This window comes from Tauraco erythrolophus, chromosome 5 (genome assembly GCF_009769465.1).
Source record: "Tauraco erythrolophus isolate bTauEry1 chromosome 5, bTauEry1.pri, whole genome shotgun sequence".
Taxonomy (NCBI): domain Eukaryota; kingdom Metazoa; phylum Chordata; class Aves; order Musophagiformes; family Musophagidae; genus Tauraco; species Tauraco erythrolophus.
Window position 1 is genome coordinate 35693767 of NC_141469.1, and position 22854 is coordinate 35716620.

A 22854-nucleotide genomic window follows, 5' to 3' on the forward strand; every position below is an offset into this window, starting at 1 on the left:
AGAAACCATAATGCAAAATACTGTGCTTCTTAGATAAAACTTATGTCGACTGTTCCAATGCATATGTTGGTTTGCGAGGCAGAAGACATCTCATCACCACTCCTAAAAAGAAATCAACATTTTTCCTTTTAAAATGATGTTCCACCAATTCATTTTTGACAGGCAATTTTTTTTCTCACCAAGTCGTTTTTGGCAGGCTTTTTTTTTTTCCAGCAATTGAGCAATGGTCCACAGTATGAGAAGCAGCAAAAGCGTTTTATTTGCCGTATAATTAGTGTCATTAGAAATATGATTGATAAAAAACAACACACAAGTCCACAGAGAAAGGAAAGCTTAATAAAAACCAAAGAGTACTGAAGGGGTTGTGGTGGTGAAGACTTAGAGAAAAGTTTGGGTGGTTTGTTTTTGTTTTTTTTTCCAAAAGTCTTCTAAAGTTCTAGAGACAGCAACAACTTCTTTTGGCCACAAGAGATGGAAACAAATCTTCCTACTTCTTTTGCAAAGTGTCCTCCTCCACCCTTGCTGGACTGCTAGCTTCAGATCACTTAAACGTGTTGCAGAGTGGGAGAAGTGAACTAAAACACAAGATCATGATCTGTTTGCATTAGATAATGGCTTCCATGCAACTGTTCTGCACATACAAAGGCATAAAAGTCAGCAAACATTATCTTCTCAAAAATCACTTCAAGTCATAAGAATGCTTCACTTTGTTTAATTCCTGTATTTTTGAAAAGGTGGTGTAAGTACTGCATTTTTTTTTAAACAATAACATGCTTCTCCTCCTTCAAACAGAAAATATCTTTAATCTTTGAAACAGAATGATTTTTTTTCCTCTGACACTGAAATGACCAGACATTCTTAATTCATGAAAGTAACAAACATGTTTCTGAAGCAGAAAGTTGCCACAACAATTATTTGTAAACATTATACCCACAACAGTAAGTACATCGAAATCCCACACTTCCACCTTAAAATAAACCACAAAGCTTTTGACACGAAATACATAAAAAGTTTATTATGTATGTACCCCATTTTGTTATCTGGCGGAGAAAATCTGAGGCAACAGTTTGGTGCAGTACAGAGAAGCAAAGCAATATACAGTAGCTGCACACAGCTTGATTGGTTTCAGATCACAACTAAATACTCTTACTATGACCGTTAGTACAGAAATGTTCTGTAATTAGAAAAAATGAGAAGTATTACTCTCATGCTGTACAGTCTCATGGTTCTTGGTTAGAAAAGAACAACTGATTGAGTTTGAATCTTTCACGCCCGATTCTTTCACACCAACTTGCTCGGCTGTTGCCTCTGGAATGTTCAGCACAAAGGTTAAGCTCCAGACGTAATTTAAGTGCTTTTCATGTGCAAACTGTTACTGGCTAAAGCTTTCAAAGTACATTTAATTACAGATATGAACACCCTGTAAAGATATGAGGATAATGATAGCAGACCCAGAGGCCAATACAGATTCTTTAAGAGAAATGCTATGTTCCACTGCAGTAGTTCTAGTCCCTGATTAGGTCCTTCCAAAGAGAGGCTTATTTCAATTGTAGGAGATAGACCACTCTTTGACAGAAGCATCATGGGATGTTGTTACCAGAGTATGTTCATCCAGCCACGCCAAGCCGCTTACATGATGTAGTCTGTGAGCATCTGTATAGCAGTGCGAAATAACAGAGAAGAATTAAGAAGCCTAGGCTGACAAAATAACTTATTACCAAATAATAAATGACAAAATAACAAAATAATTTGAAATAGCATATTCCAAATGTGATTTTCAGTTGCATTAAATACTAGCAGTGTATTTTAAAAGTGACTACAAAATAACATAACAGAAGAGTTCTGGCTATTGTAGCTAGACAGAGATTAACATAAAGGCTAAATTAGTTTGGGAACACTCAAAGCCTGCTTACCATTAGTTCTAGAAAACAGTTACTGTGCTGAATTTCAAGAACTACTAGCAACTTTCAAAGTTAAGATTCTGAAGCAAACATACCTGGTATCTTGACTCTGGTCTCTGGATCACTTACAGTCCAAACATATACCATCATGTCCATGCCTCCAGAAGCAAAGTGTTCATTGTCTGGTGACCAGGCAATACAAACAATTTTTGCATGGTGTCCATAAAAGACATTATGTTCCTATTTGAAAGTTAGAGATACAGTGTTATTTCATTATTTTAGATTACTTCCAAGAGATCACAGGCTTTGTGGCTAATGTGTAGCATCACAATAAGCTACTGCAAGACTCCAGACAACATACACCTCAGGTGCAGATAGATGACCTAAATCAAGTAGTAGCTTCATTTTATGCTATTTATTTAAGCACCCACAGGCCAATAAAATCCAAATCTTTTGTAAAAAACACTAAGACTTTTTCTATGAAAGCAGAATCCATAAAGTTCATATGTAACAAGTCACTTCTTGCTTAGAAGCTTTTCAAAGTAACAACACAGATATTTCTAAAAGCAAAATTCTTTCAATTTTTACTTAGAAAATGAAACTTTTCTGTGGAACGTCATCTTGTATTTTTTACTTCAGTGTAATTTCAGTCAAAGCTTAATGACTTTACAGGCTGATACACATACTTACTGCTCAGCTGAAAAGTAGCAATCACCCATTTTTTGGTTCATGGTTAAAGACACTAGATCGAAGCATAAAGACAGATTCCCTGCCCTAATGTATCTCTTTCATTGCTTAGTTCTTACCATTGAACTATGTGTCACAGCCAGCAAAATTGTATTGCCATGTCTGCTTTATTTACATGATTAAATGTTATTGTACTGCATGATTCTTATCAAATTGAGCCTGCATTCTTGTCCATTTTACAAAAAAGCACACAATCGTAACAGGTACATATGTAATTTGTTGTTTTTTCCTTAAAACAACCACACTAGTGATTCAGCTGACCTAAGGGACCTGCATACTTTGTAATCTTTTGTATTTAACTACTGCGAGCCTGGAGAAATCCAACGTCTCCTTCATTTAAATAGGTGTTTTTTAGATGAGTTTGAGTGTTCTCCCAACAGCAAACCAATGCTGCACATTTCCTCATCTATTCTTATGATCTAGAGGCTTCACACAGGCTGCTGTGAAAAGCAACATTAACTCAAAATACCAGGTAAACAGTCACAGAAACACCAAATATACATTAACAATTTAACAATTAAGTTTCACCAGCTACACTATATTTTCCCACAAAAGATTTAGACCCAAGATACCAGTCAATTTCCTTTTCAACAAAAAAAACTCCCAGCACAACAATTCTTACCGCATAGCCATCAGCGACACTGAAGACAGTGACAACTTTGTTTGCATCACAGACTGCGAGGAAGGCACCGTCGTGAGAATACGCCAGGTCAGTAACAGGACCTTTAGCTTCCAAAGACTTATCATCATTTTTCAAAGAGCTTCCTTGGATTGAATACAAACGGACATTCCCATCCTGCAAATTAATAGTGAAAAAGGTGGGGAAGGTAGAAAAAAATCACTTTATAATAGAAAGAGCAAGGCTTACCAAGTTTCTGGAACTTTCTGCATCAATTCCATCTGGTAGTGCTAATACTAAGAAATAGTTAGAGAACCTGTCATTTAAGCTGGCTACAATCCAAGTCTAGGATATAGACCTGATTTCTAGAATTTATCTACTTCCACTTACGCCTGCAGGGCTATGATCTTATTGGCATCACGCAGATGCGGTGGGATGAATCCTATGACTGGAGTGTTGGAATGGAAGGATACAGGCTCTTTAGAAAGGACAGGCAGGGGAGATGAGGAGGAGGTCTCACTGTCTCTGTCAATGACCAGCTGGAGTGCATGGAGCTCCACCTGGGGATGGATGTGGAGCCAACCAAGAGCTTACCAGTCAGGATTAAAGAGACAGGCAGAGACAGGTGACATTATAGTGGGGCTCTGCTACAGGCTATCTGACCAAGAAAACTCAATAGATGAGGCCCTCTACAGACAAATAGGAAAAGCCTCACATTCACGAGACGTAGTCCTCATGGGGGACTTCAACCACCCCAATATCTGTTGGAAGGACAACACAGCAGGCCACAAACAATCCAGGAGGTTCCTGGAATGCATTGATGATAACTTCCTTCTCCAAGTGGTAGAGGAACCAACAGGGAGAGGTGCTATGCTGGATCTTGTTCTCACCAACAAGGAGGGGCTGGTGGGGAATCTGAAGCTCAAGGGCAGCCCTGGCTGCAGTGACCACAAAATAGTGGAGTTCAAGATCCTTTGAGCGATGAGGAGAAAGCACAGCAAGCTCACTACCCTGGATTTCAGGAGAGCAGCCTTTGGCCTCTTCAGGGATCTGCTTGGTAGAGTACCAAGGGATTTTAAAGCCCTGGAGGGAAGAGGGGCCCAACAATGCTGGTCAATATTCAAGGATCACTTCCTCCAAGCTCAAGAGCAGAGCATCTCAACAAAGAGGAAGTCAGGCAGAAGTGCCAGGAGTCCTGTGTGGATGAACAAGGAGCTCCTGCACAAACTCAAGCACACAGGGAAGCCTACAGAGGGTGGAAGCAAGGACAGGTAGCCTGGGAGGAATACAGAGAAATTGTGTGAGCAGCCAGAGATCAGGTCAGGAAAGCTAAAGCCCTTGTGAAATTAAATCTGGCCAGGGACATCACAAGCAACAATAAAAACTTCTGAGGTACATCAGTGATAAAAGGAAGACTAGGGAAAATGTGGACCCTCTCTGGAAAGAAATGGGAGATCCATTTACCTGGGAGATGGAGAAGGCTGAGGTACTCAGTGACTTTTTTTTTGTCTCAGTCTTCACTGGCAAGAGCTCCAGCTGCACAGCCCAAGTCACAGAAGGCAAAGCCAGGGACTGGGAGAATGAAGAACCGCCCACTGTATGAGAAGATCAGGTTTGAGACCATCTAAGAAACCTGAAGGTGCACAAGTCTATGGGACCTGATGAGATGCATCCATCAAGGAGACCAGTGACAAGTGGCATTCCTCAGGGGTCTGTATTGGGACCGCTGCTGTTTAACATCTTTGTTGGCAACACAGACAGTGAGATTGAGAGCACCCTCAGCAAGTTTGCTGACGACACCAAGCTGTGTGGTATAGTCAACATGCTGGAGTGAAGAGATGCCATCCAGAGGGATCTTCACAGGCTTCAGAGGTGGGCCTGTGCAAACCTAATGAAGTCCAACAAGTACAAGGTCCTGCACATGGGTCAGGGCAATCCCAAGCACAAGTACAGGCTGGGCAGCGAATGGATTGAGAACAGCCCTGAGGAGAAGGACTTGGGGTTGTTGGTAAATGAGAAGCTCAACACGAGTCAGCAATGCGTGCTTGCAGCCCAGAAAGCCAACCATATCCTGAGCTGCATCAAGAGAAGCATGGCCAGCAGGTCGAGGGAGGTGATTCTGCCCCTCTGGCTCTGCCCTAGTGAGACCCCACCTGGAATACTGCATTCAGCTCTGGAGTCCCCAACACAAGAAGGACATGGAGCTGCTGGAGTGAGTCCAGAGGAGGGCCACAAAGATGATCCAAGGGCTGAAGTACCTCTCCTACGAAGACAGGCTGAGAGAGTTGGGGCTGTTCAGCCTGGAGAAGAGAAGGTTCCGGGGTGATCTTATAGTAGCCTTCCAGTACCTGAAAGTGGCCTACAGGAAAGCTGGACAGGGACTTTTTATAAGGGTATATGGTGATAAGACAAGGTGCAATGGCTTTAAACTGAAAGAGGGTAGGTTTAGACTGGATATAAGGAAGAAATTCTTCACTCTGAGGGTGGTGAGGCACTGGAACAGGTTGCTTCGAGAAGCTGTGGATGCCCCATCCCTAGAAGTGTTCAAGGCCAGGCTGAATGAGGCTTCATGTAGGGAAAGGTGTCTCTGCCCATGGCAGCTGAGCTGGAACTAGGTGGTCTTTATGGTCCCTTCCAACCCAAACCATTCTATGATTCAAGTATACACTGGGTAAAAACGATTTGACAATTTAAAAACAGCTAACACAATAAAAAAATTGAAATAGATATTAGGTCACAATGTGGGAGAACCTGGGGAATGAAAGCCCAGGAATACCAATTACATATAGTTTACTTGTTACAATACTACTGTTGTTACAAACTGCCATCTACTACTTCTCAACACAACACAGCTACTACTATTAAATGCTTCTGTAACTAGTTCCAGTGCTCAAAGTAGCATAGGTTTATTAAGTGCACCTTACCGCTCCTCCCACTGCTGCTGTGCCTCCTCCGGGGTGAATGGCTACAGCTTCTGGCTCATAGCCAAGGTCATCAATTGCAAAACATTTTTTCTTGTCTTTCATCAAGACAATCTGCAAATAGAAAACCAGAAACTAAGATACTTCTTCAAAGTGCATAATACAAAACTATCACTAAGCCACATTGAGTAGTCATAAATACAAACCCACTCTGATGGCTCAGAAGTTTACTATATTCTGATCTTAAGGGAAACAGTTTCACTCTTAAAAAAAAAAGAAAGAAATGCCTATGTGCAGTGACTAACTAATCTGCTGTACTGAAGTACTTATGTGGTCTAAAATAGGTAGTGCAGGGCATGCTCTAGTGCCTATATGAAAGAAATATGAACAAAACAGTATTTTTAGCAATGCTTACTCCTTCCTCGTTCACTGTTAAAGGAAGGCAGGCAGGATCAAATTAGCAGCAAGTTAATACTGTAATGTTAAATTTAAGGGCTATTTCCTATCCAGTTCTGTACTATGGACAACTGCAATTATAACTCACATGAAAAACAGGTTTGGACACCACTAATTAGAGTCCCAAGCATAAAACCAGTATCCATGCAGAAGGTATAAATGAGATGTTAAGCATGCTTTGATACAAGACAGCCCTGGTGCAATTTCTCTGGTTTTGCACGATCTAAATACTACTGGCAAGCAAGTTAGAGCTACCTACACTGTAAATCAGCATTAGACAACTGGTTAGTTGGATTAGTTGCAAAAAAAAAAAAAAACATGCAGGAGTAAGACATCCTTTCCCCAGAATCACGTCACTGAACAGATCAGGCAAGAGCATGATTAAGACTGGTGTAAGTCTTCCAGCACAAAGCTGTACTGATAACAAAATTGGATGCATCCACACGAGGGACCGTGTTAAATCTATGCATTGGCACAGGATGCAAAAAGACGAGCCTCTAAGTATCCTGCTTAATTATATTCCCCACAGCAGTTATTAGAAAATTCTGCAGATGTACGAGTTGATCCACACTAAATAAGTTTGTCAGAAACCATTATGTTATCAACAGAGCAACTGTGTTGACAATACACAAAGTTAACACTTACTTGTCCAATACATAGAACTACAGTATAACCACCAGGACCCACGGCTAAACATTTTGGTTGAACATCCATTTTCACAGCATCCTGGCCACTAGAGGAAGTCATGCCAAGGTGGACAAGCAGGAAAGATAAAACAGAAATAAATTATTCCATGCCTACCATTATTTAAAATTGCCCATTCAAATAACGACCCACTAATCATAAAGAACATGCATAATTTATATATATTTTTTTAAATAATCTGCAAAGTTTCTTTCTGTTTACTATTTAAAGCATTACTATTTAAAGCATTACTATCTTGATCAGGTAGTACATCTTCAAAGTGAAAGTCAAAGTCAATGTTACTACACTAGAGTCTCATTTTTTTAACTAGCTAGGTGATTTTAATAGGATTCCTTGAAGTTGTGGTTCAATTGTGGTTTCCATGAAGGAACAGCTGTGTCCCACCCTTCCTAACCACATTTATTACCAATATTCCTGGGTATTTACGAATCATAAAACAGATACCCTTCCCACAGCCTTCCAACTAAGCCACCTGATACAAGGCAGATCTCTACTCAACCTGTGGGAAGGGATGAGACAAATTGGAAAGTCTGGGATACATTTCTTCTTGTCACAGAAAAAAGCAAGGTTGGTACAGCAATCATTTCTACAGTTTCCATGGTAACTTAACTCCTGGATAAAGTGCTGCATAAAATTCTTTACCACATAAATCAACAAAACTCTTGCTGTAAAATAATTAGGGCAGCAATACTACAATAAAAGGCAACATTTTAACTAACCTGTAGTCCCTCTTGCTGAGGTTGGTATAGCGCACCGTGTCATCCATACTGCAGGTGACGAGCTGATCCATTTCATCCACTGCCATTCTGGAAACCTGGTTTGTATGGCCCTTCCCAGAAAAGCCATCATTCTCTCCAGTTTCAGAATCCCAGTAATGTGCATAATAGAATTAAGGAACACTTGAAGATACTGGTGCAGTCAGGTACAGCATCATAAAAAGTTAAATAACTGACAGAATAGCTATGGTTAAAGGGACCTCTTGAGATCATTTAGTCCAACCTGCTACTCAAGTCAGTGTCAGCTACAACAGGCTGCCCATTCCATCAGTTTTTTAGTACCTCTAGGGATGGAGACTCTACAGTCTTCCTAGGCAACCTGTATCAGAGTTCAACCAACCTCATTTAATAATTATTTTGAGGGTGTGAATCTCTGACGTTCTGTAATGAGACAAATGACCTACCACAAACAGTGGCAAATACCAGAACATTAGGTCTGAGAATAGGAAATACTTCTTACAGCATTATAGTTAGAAGTCCTGCAACACTGGCTTTCCCTGATGTTGTATGTTAACATCGTTTTGAACTATTAACACTACACTACATATTTGTAAAGACACAAGTCCTATATTTGTAACAGTTTATGCCAATGTGACACCATTTTAACGCATAATGGCAAGCAGGATGAAGGACTGCAGTTTTATTTACAAGCTTCAGAATGTTGAAGAAAAGTCAACAGTGTAGTAGCTGAACACATCCCGACCTCACCCTTTAACATGCCCTTCGGGAACCAGACTACATTCCCAGTGTTCTGTTCCAGAAACCAAAAGGACTGAAATAGAGTCTCAAAAGAAGCACAAGCTCTCTTCAGCAGTGAGGACAAAGTCTGATGACATTTGAGATACCACATAAAGAGCACAATGTGTCACAGAACTACAAAAAACACACCTTAATACAAGCCAGAAAAACCTAACTGCAAAGAGAAATGCATGTTAATGGCTCAGAGACAGATCCACAAGAGTTTATCTTTCTTGTTCTGAACTTTTAAAACACAAGATACATGACTTTCACCACATGCTAAGATCTACCTATCGCATGTAACAGCGGAAGACAGCAACACACATTTTGCATGTATGACAGAACACATGGAAAGTTTCAAGAGGCTAATTTATATATTTACTTGCTTGTCCGTACTAACAATCAACCTACTACAAATAAGTGACAACTGGAAATTAAGAACTGGCTTATATTTAGCAGGCAAGTTTAAAGGCAAGCAGGAAAATAGGCAAGTTAGGGGAAAGTAAAATAAACTTCAGACATAAAATATTTGTGTCCAACAAATCTAAGTTTTCACCTTTGGCAAAGGTTTTTTTTGTCCTCCTAATGAACTCACTCGGACTAGAAAACTAGAACAAATAACACTGTCATTCAAAGGATATTAATATGACCGTCATTACTTCCAGAGTAAATATAGGACTTCCCACCATTTTTATGTACTGTAAGACACTGAATTGATTTACTATGACCCTGTGAATGGGACACATAACAATTAGTGATAGGCAATTTTTCATCTTAACACATATATAAACCAAACCTAGTTGAGACAAATTATAGGTTATTCAGAAAATAACATATAATTTTATTCACAAGCATTAAAAGTCACCCAGAATACAAATCACTAATTAACAGTGCAGTCATTTAACTCTTGCAGCATTGTATTTCCATGTACTACTCCTTTAAGAGAAGGAACAGGCATTGTGAACATCCTTATTAGCCTGCTGGGCCAAAATACTTTCATGGTCTTTTCATCGACAAAGTTTGCTTTTCAGGCACTTGATGATTTGGGGAAGAGGACTAAACACGGTCACGTACCCACATCAACTGACAAAACTATAGCTGCAATAGCAGGAATCTGGGACATCCCTTTCTAGTTCATGTAAAAATACAAGTTCCCATGAGACTGCTGTGTCAGCGAACTCCAATTCCTAAAATTAAAGCTCAATTGCACAGTAACCCTAGTCACCTTGCGCACAGTACACTGACTCTGGTAGAATATGACATCACTGGTAGCTTTCGATCTATGCTGCGTTTCTTTTCTCATCTCAAAAATGCTTAAAAGCTGCTACGAAAGATAAGCTGATAACCATAACTGAAATCAAAGTCAGTCTGTATATTTGCACAAAGCACAGTATCATGATGTAACATTTTAACTTCTTGATTCATGTGACTTGCAAGAGTCAGTCACACATAGCTTGTCTGGCAACACTAATTTAGCAAAACCATTTTTCAAGTTATTATTCTGACAACTTCAACAACTGAGTCATTTATTACAGAAACTGATGCAACAATAGAAGTTTAACCTACCTTTATGACACGTAAAGGCTTATTTGGATTGTTCTTGTCCAAGTAATTGATATAGCCAGACAGAGAGATAGTCAGTAAGTGGTCTTTCTGCCACAAACAACCCAGCTGCTGATCCAACACATTTGATCCCATGTTGAAAGTACTGACAATAGAATTAGCACCAACATCCCAGATTTTAGCAGTTTTATCTCCAGAAGCAGAAAGCAAGTGACTACTGTCAGGGCTCCAACTAATCTGTGAAAACAAATGTCACCACTAGATAGTAAGTGCATTTATTATTGCAAGACTTCACAGTCCATGAACTTGGTAATGAAACATCATGGACCATTTGTACAAATGAAGCGATACTTACAGCATAAATACCTCCATCATGAGCTTTGCCTCCACCAAGAGCACACACTTTCTCTCCAGTCTTCCCATCATAGACAAAAATCTTAAAAGAGCACACAGACATACAACTTAAAGGGAAAAGCAATGACAGGAAAAAAAACATAAGAACTGAAACACTGTTACCTGCACTGCACAGACCATTCTTTTGTTCTATGTCATGCTTGCAGTTTTATCAAACACTAGATTTTTGAAGAGGAGGCACCAGTATTCCTGCATTTAATATTTAAGACTAAACAAATGAGATAACAATTGTGAATAATCACAGTAAGCCACTCTATACACTGGATATTGACATTTGAAATTCTGGAAGATGTTACATTTTGGATGGCAGCTGCTTAGCACTGCAGTCATGGGAACCTGCCTTCCTAGAAGGAGGAGCTACCTACGGTGACAGTGTCTCTGTCAAAACTGCCCTCATCAGTAAGGAGTCTACATGGAGCTGGGTTGCTATCTACGACTTCAGTATTTCAGCCAGACTTCTCAGGATCCTAACAAGGACATACATACTCCCAAATTCTAGTATGTTCCTGACAAAATAACCTGTAAGAGAAGTAATATGCTAGGGAGATGGAGTGGGGAAAAAAGCTGAGTGAGAATAGTCTGTTTGATCAGTTGTCACAGCTTTATAGGAGGATACTTAAGAGTTTAAGCCAGCCACTTCTTGGCATGAAAAAAGGAGCAACATGGATTTTACAGTACCAGTCCTGTTCTAAAAATGCACAAGAAAATCTTCTCATGCTAAAATCACTACAGAAAGAGTTTCTTGTTTTTTACCTGGCCATCTGCACTAGCTGTAGCAAATCTGTTCCCATCAGGAGAAAATCTTACGCAGTTCACAAACCGTGTATGGTCCTGTAGGAAAAAAGTAAAAATCAGCACATGTAATAAAACCAGACCTTTTTACACAGGAGATAATCCAGTAACAATGAAGTTCTCTTACAGGCAAGCCTTAAGTTAGCTCAGTAGGAGACACCTGTTGTAGAGAATTGCTACACAGCAAGTCCAGTCTCTCTCTGAAGAGGATCATGAGGCTCAAGAACAACCCAGGGAAGAAACTGTCATATCAATACCGATGTAGTTGAAACAACTTAGCACAATACCAGGTGAATGAGTAACCGGGTTCAGGGATAGGCAGAAAAAACCCTCAGCTGGAGCCTAGATGCAAACACGGAATTCTTTCCCTCTGGTTGCTGAGTTCTTCTGCAACATTCTCCAGATTTTGACTCCTGCTTCATTGTGCAAGTAAGTTTTATACACAGAAGAGTACTTCATCCATCTTATTGTAAAAATTACAGGCATGAAGAATAAATTACTTTACTGGAATTCCATTTCTGGGAGACTGCATTAGTGGTAGCTCTGTGAAGTAACCAGGCAAGACTGATGTATGCTCTCCAAATAGACTATTTACAAATAGGAGACTATTCAAACCATGCTAGCTAAAAAACACACGTTAAATACAGACATGCCACAATGAGGCCAAAGCTCCCACGCAAAGAGGCCTGGGAGACTATTTTTAGTATTATGAAAGTCAGGTTCTAACCTACTTTAACTATAACTTTTTTTCGTAGTGATACCTCAAGCTCTAATCTAAATCATTTAACAGCCTGTACCAGAATCCCATACATCAACTCAAATATCACTTTAAAAGGAAGACTGCATCATACACCAGTCTAAGCAGCACTGGTAAGCAATTCAGACTTCAGAGTTCCAAAAGAACCAGCTTAGCAAAATGCAAGTATCAACTTAAGTTCAGAAATATATTAGGCAATTACATCATTTCATTGGATTGCAGAGCTCAAAACAATTCCTTTTCTAGAACTGGAACAGAATCCTGACTAAAGTCAGTGTATAAAGACTATTCAAGGTACATACTTAAGAAAACAAAAGGCCTACTACTGTGTTTTTAAAACTAAAATATGAACTAAACATTTTGAATTTACTACTGCAATAACATCCAGTATCTCTGCTATAGTTTTTTTGAGGCAAAACACATCTTCTAACATTAGAAACAGCTGCAAAAACTTTTGGCTTTTTATTTTCTTTGGCCTCGAGTAACAGTGAACATCTTAAATGTGGTAGTTCCAGGCTTTGTTTCACTTATGTAAGAGATGTTAACTAGTAGAATAAGAAACAAAAAGTGAAAAGCAATGTAGAAACAGAAAACTGACCACAGAAGTTACATACCTGTTCCTCATTGTAAAAATCAGTTACATTTTCAAACATTTACGCTCACCCCTTCTAAGCTGCCCTGGGATTTCAGATTTTAGCATTCTTAAGTAGATTGAAAAATTCCATTCACATCATCACGTTTCTCAATTCAAGTACCTTGGAGAGTATTAAGAAATTCTATGCATGTCTGCACTGGGAAGCAGAGCTCAGAAAGCACCAATACAGTCAATAAAATATCCTACTTCTTAAGTTATGGAAGAGGATGAAGAGCCAAAAAAAAAATTATCAGAAAAAGTGCCTCAGGTCTCCTTCTTCACCAATCATTTATTTCAGTTTTCTTGGCCTGAGACAAGCCTTCACACATGCATTTCAGAATGCCACCTGACACCAACTATGCCTCAAAACTTGGCGCACAGTTTTAACAGAGCCAACACTAAACTTAAACTCACGCTTATTGTAAACTTGAACTTGAATGGTGGTCCCTCAAAGAAAGCAGCACAGTTGTCATCACTGCCAGTTGCCAGACGATACGGTCTTGTCTGTTTAATGTCCACGCTATTGATCACTTTGTTGTGCCCAGTAATCTCACCAACAGAAGAACCGCTGTCCCACAGGAACACTGCTCCAAATCTAGTCAGAAAAGCACACAATAACTACAATTCATAAAAGTTACATGTAGATTAACTCCTTGAGCATCTGCAAACAATAGATTTGAGTGCACTCAAAGAAAAGAAATTAGGTCATCTTGTTAATCTCATGCAAGCTCATCAAAATTCCCTGAAGGATATTTGAGATCTTGCTGGAGAGAGAATGAGAATCTCATCTTCAATAGGATACATTTGCTGAAGGGGACAAACAAGTAAGTTTTATTTATAAAGCTCCTCAAATTCATAGATTCAAAAGATATTCTTCAGTAAATTTGTCAGTTTATAAAAGAAAACAGTAAGTTATTCTGTCTGCCTAGTCACTACACAGAAAGTAGAAAGCTAGGATAACAAAGTTATCAAATCATTTCTCTGATTATTTAGTTAGATTGGGTACCACCATTTTTACAACTATTATTACTTAAAGGTTTAAGGAAGAAGAGTTATAACAGTGTTTTTGCCAGTTCTTTAAATAATCTTAAAAAAAATAATCAGTATAATCAATACAGTGGCATTAAACTAACAGAACATCGCTATTAAAAAGCAGTTCTATGGCATCACTTCAGCAAGATTCCAGACTGAAAGCACATCCACTTACCAGGAAACTGGCAGACCTTTTGAAGTCAGAGAGCAAATTTACACAGTATTCACCCAGGGGCAGGTGGGGGTGGAGGGAGGGATGGAGGCCAAACACTCTCAAATATCAGGACACAGTACAAGACGGTGATTAAAAAACGTCACAGGGCATCAGGGAACAGGACCACACTAAGTTTTTCAGACCTTTAGGCATAAGACTACCTGGTCTAGACTCTGCCTTAAAGATCTGTCAGTCATTAAACATTAATATTAATAACTTATGGTAATGGGCACCTCATTTACTCAAAAACAAGGAAAACTGGCTGCCATTTTCTTTTACCATAATAAGGCCTAAAAATATGGGTATGTTGCCGAGGGAGAACACTCAGATACACTTTTTTTTTTAATTCTTATTCAATCATGTCCTCTTAATTTGGGAGAGGTGAAAGAAAGGGGAGAAGAATTGTCTTGTAGTTCTCCCTCCCTATACTATCAGGATTAGGGAAAAACATCCACCAAAAAGCATAATGAATAGCTATCATACAAAGTAATAACTCTCTCAAAACCAAACAAGACTCTCACAATTTTAAACACCACAATTCTAACAGAACTGTATTTTCCAAGTAGTTTTACTGCTGCCAAATACCACATAAAGAATTATGCTGCAGAACAGCACAACTTGAAGCCTAAACAGGGAACACACCATGATTTTCTTCCCTTGAACTAAGAGCTTTCTGCACAGAACCTCCTCTGTTAGAACACAGACATTTACAGTATATGTGGGTTTGTTTTTTTTTATATACACACAAAAAGAATCACTCACTTTTCCCTTCCTTCTCCAACCACAGCAATTCTCTTGCTGTCCTCAGTCCAGGCAAGGTCCTTTATTTTTCCTGCAAACGGCTGATACTCATACTTCAGTAGGTGTTCCTTCTGCGTAGTATCCCAGATTCTCAGCTTTCCAGAGACATCTGCCATAACAAAATAGAATATAACTATTGTTCCAGCATGACTCAGTCACATGACTCAGCAATCTGCCAGGATACAGCTTTTTGGCTACACTGAACACTCATACTAGGGACTCACTATTTTACTCTATTACACTTACTGCAAATCACTTGATTTAGGAATGAAGGCTACATTCGTTTCACTGACTTATGTTTTTAACCAGATATTACGGTTCTAGATATGCAGCAATAAACACAGCACATGGAGCACACTTTTTGCAAACAGGTATGTGAAAAAAAAAAAAAACGCACAGTAAGAGGGTAGGAAGAGGGTTATCAGCTGGTACGCGTTAAGTCTGTGTTACAGAAGAAAACCCCGACCCCCAAACCAGCCTCCTCCATCAGCAGCTACAAGCCGGCTTACCCACACTTCATTGGGAAGCCACCCGTCCTAAATCTACAGTAATAGAGCAATCTGGTGGACAGTGGCTGAGGCACTAAAATTCATACCTCGGGTTTTTTGTACCTTCAAAGCAAACCCGTTTTGCACACAAATACCAGGTATATGTAAACACATTAACAGATTTTGGCCAACAGAACTCAACTCATGCACACTTGGCAGCATACTTTTTCTATAAAAGCTCACATGCACTTATGTTGCGTGTGGATACCTACACTATCTTGACTACTACAAAGGAATCCAACAGAACATTAAAAAATGGTAACATCAGAAGCAGCAGATATAGCATAGGTCGTAACAATTTAAGATTGAATATAATGAAAGCTTCCTTGGTCATTGCTTCCTCTCAGTATTACACAGCCCTAGGGCTTCCTTCTATTCAGAGCAATTACTGTAGTGCAGCGCTGTAACCAGAGGAATTTTTCTATACCCAGACTTGTAACCAGAGGAATTTTTCTATACCCAGACAGGTTTCCACACCTCTGATGAAACCCACACAGTAAATTCTGTGTGTATTGGACCCTTCATAAAAACCACTGTTTTAGAATAAGCCACATGCTAAAATATGTACCTTTCACCTCAGCAGAATGTTTTTGCGTTCTATTTACCATTTATTAGTGCATCTTCACAGTTCAATTTAAGCATATAGCAACCCTGTATCTTTGGGACCTGATCATGGACTCATCTTCTCCACTTCTACTAAAAGGACAGATGTAGAATCCTCCGTTTTACATAAAGAATTTGTTATCGAAGGAGAATTTCAATGCGAAGTTCAAAATCTGTTTGCTCCATCTATTAATAGACAGGACACATATAGCTTTAACTTTGTGGTATCTCCCATTACTACATCTGTTGGGACTGCAGTAAGAGAAATTACCATAAAAGCCACAAAGCATATTGCCAAAGGTCTGTCTCATCAAGCACATGAAGTATTAATGCAGGTTGCACGGCTAATGCAGATTTATAGATAGAGAAATGAATCTTGCATGTTATACTTAGAAACAGCTTAAACAGCCTGATACTATCTTCAGACCCCATGCTCAGCAGAATCACAAAACTATTTATAAATGACATACAGAAGACACTTTTTAAGGGAAATACTGCAGCCTGAACTCATTTACTCAGGTATGACAGACAAATTCTTAAAAAAGTCAGCTGAATACTGCTCTAGGAATAAGGAGCTTCCTTAAGCTGACTGTTAATGATATATTACTGTTCTTTTACAGAGGACTAAAAATCTACAAGGCTACAGGAACAAAACAGATGGTTATTCTGAGGGTTAAGTACAGTCCAAACCTAGAGCACCAAGTCTGTAGAATAAAGAATGCAAACTGGATTTTAAGAAGGTATTCAATTTGACATATGGTCCACATACAAGACTGAGCCAAGAAAATCCTGGATCTGGTTCCTTTCAGATAGGGGGGGGGGGGGAAGCAAAAAAGCTGTGCTTTCAGTGTTCTTAAAGCTTTCCCAGTACTGAAAAGATACATATTCTAATACAGCTTTCTGATATGCAGGAAGCCAAGGAGGACAGAACATTTTGCATTTTAAAAAACATAGTTCCCTTAAAATTGCTGAGACAGAAACTCTCATTCTAGTAAGACCTATGCATGAGTCTGGACTCCCTTTCTAAGGGGCTCATAGTCAAAATTTTTTATTTTCAGATATATTACTTAGATAGTATCTCTGTATTTGGGCGCATTACTTGCTTCTGAAGCATTTTTAATTGACGATGGCAAGCAGATTAAAAAAACCCATAGATTAATTGCAATTATTTTTAATAAATTGAAGTTATAGTATTATATTTAGCAATATTTTTCATTGGTATTAGTCCTACTGAAAAAAGACCAATTATTTGAAGCAAGCTTCTATATAAAAGGGCTTGTTTAGTTCTTTGTAAGTCATAAAAAACTGTAGCCAATTCTGCTAACAATCCAGGAAATTCATGTTGTAGAAATTCTTATTACCCATTTGCAGACTATTGATTCACATACATTACATGGAAACTGAGAATCAGTCTCTTTCCCTGCTAACTTACCAAAGAATGCTTTTTTAGTTCAGGTTACAAACATAAGAAAAACCATGCCAAGTTTTGCTGAGTTTGGTCAGGAAGAATGGGTAAGGGAAAAGAAAGGAATATACACTCTTCTAGAATTCTCCCTTGCCACCAAAGTATGAAAGTTTATTAACAAGTAGAAACAATAGCCCTGTATTTGAAAAATAACTTTTCACCCTGCTGCACATACACAAGTAATTCATTACACTAAGATTTGCTCTTTCTAATGCTTCATACGAAGTTCCAAGGCCAGGTCAGATGAGGCTTTGAGCAACCTGGTGTGGTGGAAGGTGACCCTGCCCATGGCAGGTGGGCTGGAACTACATGATCTTTGAGGTCCCTTCCAACCCAAACCATTCTATGATTCCAAGTATTGTAAAGTTCATTTTCAGGTTCTTTTTTATTTAAATAATGAATTTCAAAAAAAACCCAAGCATGTGATTAAACTCACTGCTTTAGAAAGCGGTTAGAGAAACACTACAGAAAACGTTCCTCCCTCAAGTATGTATACATAATTCCGTTGAAGCAGGTCACATTGACTATATATATTCTGCACAAAACCATGAAGTGTTACTACTCCGTTTTGAAGTGTTACTACTCCTTTCTGCAGTAAGTTTAACATCAAGCACTTTAACAGCTATATCCACATATCTCATGCAGCATGCCCACTGGTACTTTACCTCCAGATGCTATGTAGAATCCACTGGGAGCATACTTGGCAACTACGACCTGATGGGCGTGCTCAGTGTAGATGTCAGCAATTGCAGGGTTCTGGTTTAAAGGAATAAAAGTTACTAAGTTGTATTTTCTGGTTTTCAAAGGAATAATGTCAGACATTCAAAGATAAAATTCAGAGCTTCTCCTTGCACTCCTTCTCTCACACCCTTCCTTCCAGCTTCAACAGAGCTATTGTCTAAAACTGACAAGTGCAGTACACACTGCACAACACTGCTGTCCAGGACCGCTAAAACAACACACACGTTTCTAACAACTGACACAATTAAAGTACTACTTCTAACAGCCACGACTGCTGTGACCCTTTCCGCTCCAATATCTGTTGGAAGGGTGAAAAACGCTCTCCAAAATAATTGGCCAAGCACTGGGCTCTCTTTTTACAGGGCTGGCCCAGGTAAGGCAGCTACCCAAGTAGAACACTAAACATGAGCTGTGCTTCCCAGCACACATCCAAAAGTTCTACTACAGTTGGGTATGGAAGTTACACATACGGTTAACCGTATCACATGGCTGGTAATCCTCAAGATCACTCAGTAACCAACGAGGTGTGCAAGGCTTGCTCTTTCTTGCTGACTGCAATCTGGTTAAAAGCTAGTGCACTAGCGCAGGAAAAAGACCTTTTCCCTCGTATCAAGAGCTGTGCCGGAATTCTGAAAGCAATTCACTGCCACTCCATCACAGTTTTACCTCTTCAGTCTTAAATACGTTTCCAGATGCTCCAGGTTGGACAATAAAACTGACCCAGGGTCTCAGCAGATCAGCAGTGTTACACTACAGAGGGGCCACACAAATCAAAAAAGGATGACATCACGGCAAAATCTGCTCTCACATTAACTGTATAAAAAAGCCATTCTGCACATCTTCCAAATATAGTGCACACACACTACAACAGTAATACACCACTCCTTAGGAAAATTTTTCTACCAGTTAGTAGGTATCTTCCAGCTCCAGAAACTTCACTCAGACAGTCAAAACAAAAGGCCATTTGACCTGCTGCAATTAATCCAGATTTATTGAGCCAAGCCAGAAAACCACCTGATGTCAGGGAATGAGCCAGCAAGTCAATCAGGAAAAACAAAGCTACCTGCTCTGTGCCAGAAAGCAAACAGTCTCCTGCTTGCAAGGGTTCTTGCTGTTGTACCTCAGGAGACAGAATATAGCTTACTCGTGCAAGCAGCAGCTCCTTTGCATTCCTGCTTTCATACATCGCTTGAGCGCATTATAGCCCTACTTCAGCCACAATCACCTGCATTTACAGTGTGCACGTTGCTCTCCATTTTGTGTGCAACTGGATTTCATCTACGCAAGACAAGATCATGTTTTGCCCATGCCAGAGCTGCATCACCTACAAGGTTAAGGAGCTCAACTGCACCCACTACTTCATCAGTAATGGCACACAGAAGTAGCTGATCTTTTACAGCAAGCATCTCCAAGAGTCCAGGATGCTGAGATGACAAGAGACCAAAGTTAACAGATTGACTTAAGGGGTTAAATGAAAGAGAGATTCCCAAATTTAAGATATAGTAAATAGATTCAGGAAACGATTTAATAAGTTAGAGCTGCCAATTTAAATGCTGTAATCAAATACATTACATTATTTCTGCATATTAAGGCAATTTTTTAACTTGTATGCCTTTCATATCAAAAGCCCCACTTCTAAAGAGATTTTAGGATAAGATTATATTGTTAGCTGGGACAAACGCTTTACCTGATACTAGATTCAACAAGGAGAGTGAGCTTACATGGCTTACTTTGAACACTGAAACCAGAGCCACATACGAAAGCGAGTAGTTGAAGTTCCAAGCTTCCAAGTAGGTTTAGACCCATGAAGATAATCAAATATTAACAAGGTATGAAACCTTACAAATATCACTAGTCCTTCTGACTCACAGTGCTTTTCCAGCACTGTTCCAGGACTTTTCCTGTGAAAGGAAGTCTCTAGCTCATGCTCAAAGATGAAGCATTAACCCTGACGGCTATGTTCATCACCACTGGTTAGCTAATACTAGGTAACTTCTGACTTAAAGAGACAGGTGATCACTGCATTTTGATGACCTGGTTTTTTAATTAGAGCACCATCATCCCACTGGAGAAGTGTTCAAAGAGGGATTCTACACAGACCTCCCAGCATCTCATTTGGTTGTTGCAAACTACTATACAGGCTTCTGTACTATTCAGAGAAGCCATGGCTCTCAGTTAGCATGGCTCGCAGTTAAGAGTGGACATGCTTCCACGTCGGGTTAGGAACAAACTGCAATGTTCTCCAACACAAGCGCCATAGCACAGGCTTTGGTCAGTTCTTGTGTCACTGCTCTGATACATTCTGCAGTTGTCTGCAGACCATCACCTGTGAATTATTAACAGTAGCTGACTCTCCTTGCTAGTTAGGTAAGCATGCGTACCAGCATGCATTACACCATAAAACTGAAGAGTTTATGGCTTCCATTCTTCACTTCCCTCAAAAGTTTAAACAGTCTAAATTCGAACTCCCACAATCCCACCTCACCTGTACTCAGATTGTGCCATGTGCTCTATGCTCTGGCTCATGCTGGGACTAACACTTTCACTGGGCGAATCTTCAGTGAGCCAATTCAGGATCATACTAGTAAATTATTTCCTTCCAATTTAACCCCAAAATAGGATCAGATGAGCGCTAACGACAGTGCAAGGGAGGAGGTCACAATCCATAACTTGGGCAAAAATTATAAAGTAAGCAGAGTGGCTTTTCTCTCTCCTCTCATCACATTGTGGGCCGTTACAGTGTTTTAAGTGGGGCTTCTCCTTTCAGAAAACGGAACTTTTCCTGATACCAAGAGTGAAACAGTATTACAACAACATTATAGTGAGACATTGAAACCAGAGTGCAAGCTCGTTTTTGGTTTTAAGTGGCTGAGTTCAAACTGTTATCGAACAAGAAATTTGCAGAGAATTATGGTATTAGCAGCATTTCTGTATTATGGCACAACAATGAAGAAATGTCTGAATATAGTGGGGGTGATAAGATAAAACAGAAAATAGCTCATAAAAAAATCAGTTTACAAAGGTGATTTACAGAAGCAGCCATAAACAAATCCACTGCTGTTGAGATCTGAAAATCCCAGAGAGGTATGACCTGCCTCCCCACTGCAGGCCAAATCTGCAGTAAGAGAGGAAAGTAAATTTAGGGGAGAACGTCATCTGCTAAAGAACAAGCATTTACTTTGAAGAAAAGTATTGATTAAAACCCAGTAGCAAGACAACAGCCAAGACATGTAAGCGATACTTCCTCCATGCTTCTCAAAGGGATACCATCTTTAAAAAGAAATCATTTCAATAGCTCTCTTTTTAACATTTCTCTACATACCACTAGAGGAGAAAAAAACCCACTTCAACCTCCACACCACTGAAAACATCAACTGGGGCATTCTCATAGTTAATCGATGAGAAAAGTTCCCTGCGACCTGGGCTGAGAACTCACCTAGCAGGCAGCCTGCCACAGTCAAGCAAGTCACAACTGGTTTGATTCCTGGAGTGCTGGGGGCGGGGGGGGGGGGGGGGGGAGCAGCTATGGACTCATGCGTTTAAAGAGAGGTGTTTGTGAGTAGTAGCACACTCCACTTACAAGCTAAAGGCACAATACAGCAAATAAGGAACTAAGAGTTCATTTATTAGGCAAACCCAACTCCGGAGCAGCGATACTTCAGAAGATAAACAGGGCCGACTAGAAAATACCAGCCTCTCGTCTATAAACCCTATGCAAAGAGAGGGAGAAAACGGTACATTTCACTGAGGTTTTCTACAGGTTTTTAGAGTCGCTGCCCAAGGTTTTATGCCTGAGTCATGCACCCTGCTTCTTTCCCTGCTGCTGCTCGCAGATCTGTGACCTCAATTCAAATCACCAAGCGTGAACGAAGATATTAAAGGAGAGGGGCAGGGAAACAAAATGAAACTTAGCGAAAGCTCTATAAGACGAAACAAAATAAATCAGGATACATTACATCAACGTTTCTGATGACGACACATTTTCCATTGGTATAAAGAAAATTGTTGCCTTTAGGATCACCTCCGATAATTTTGGAAACACCTCGTTCCACCTGCGGGAGGCTGGCGAACACTTTTTCTACGGGAAAAGGAGAAAGAGAGGAGGGAAGACGTTTTATTTCTCCCCGTTACCGGACGCCAGCCGAGCAGCCCAGCGCCCTGCCGGCAGGCGTAGTCACTTGTTGCTGTCAGCGGGCTGTGACGAGCCGCCGGCTCCGCACCCGCCTCCGGGGCGGCGGAAGGCCGCCCGGCGGCCCCCCAGCCACGGGGGCTCGCCGCCGCCGCCGCCCAGTGCCCTTCCCTAGCCCGGCACCTCGGCGCTCCGGCCCCCCCGCTCCGCCTCGCCAGGGGCTTACTGATCTCGTACGGCATCTTCGCCCACTTGTTACCGCGGACGGCGCTCGGAAGGGCTGGGAAGGGCGGCGAGC

General features: G+C 40.2%; 1 protein-coding gene across 1 annotated transcript; it reads right to left on the reverse strand.

Annotated features, from left to right (window-relative positions):
• Window positions 1–236: 236 nt before the first annotated feature.
• Window positions 237–22849, reverse strand: WDR1 (WD repeat domain 1). The gene is made up of 15 exons (XM_086611933.1): window positions 22783–22849; window positions 22384–22505; window positions 18352–18442; window positions 15032–15179; window positions 13438–13618; window positions 11594–11671; window positions 10782–10862; window positions 10430–10663; window positions 9505–9592; window positions 8069–8225; window positions 7290–7377; window positions 6192–6302; window positions 3271–3444; window positions 1997–2141; window positions 237–1653 (listed from the first exon to the last, which is right to left on the reverse strand). Exons 1-15 carry the CDS (start codon window positions 22796–22798, stop codon window positions 1544–1546), a joined length of 1824 nt encoding a protein of 607 aa, XP_086468059.1. The 5' UTR covers window positions 22799–22849; the 3' UTR covers window positions 237–1543.
• Window positions 22850–22854: the final 5 nt, after the last annotated feature.

Coding starts and splice junctions, on each gene's coding strand:
- WDR1 (XM_086611933.1), bottom strand. Junction 18,443..22,383: donor TCGTCATCAGAAACGTTGAT/GTAATGTATCCT, acceptor CCTTTAAACCAG/AACCCTGCAATTGCTGACAT. Junction 8,226..9,504: donor AAGTAATGACGGTCATATTA/ATATCCTTTGAA, acceptor TCTATTATGCAC/ATTACTGGGATTCTGAAACT.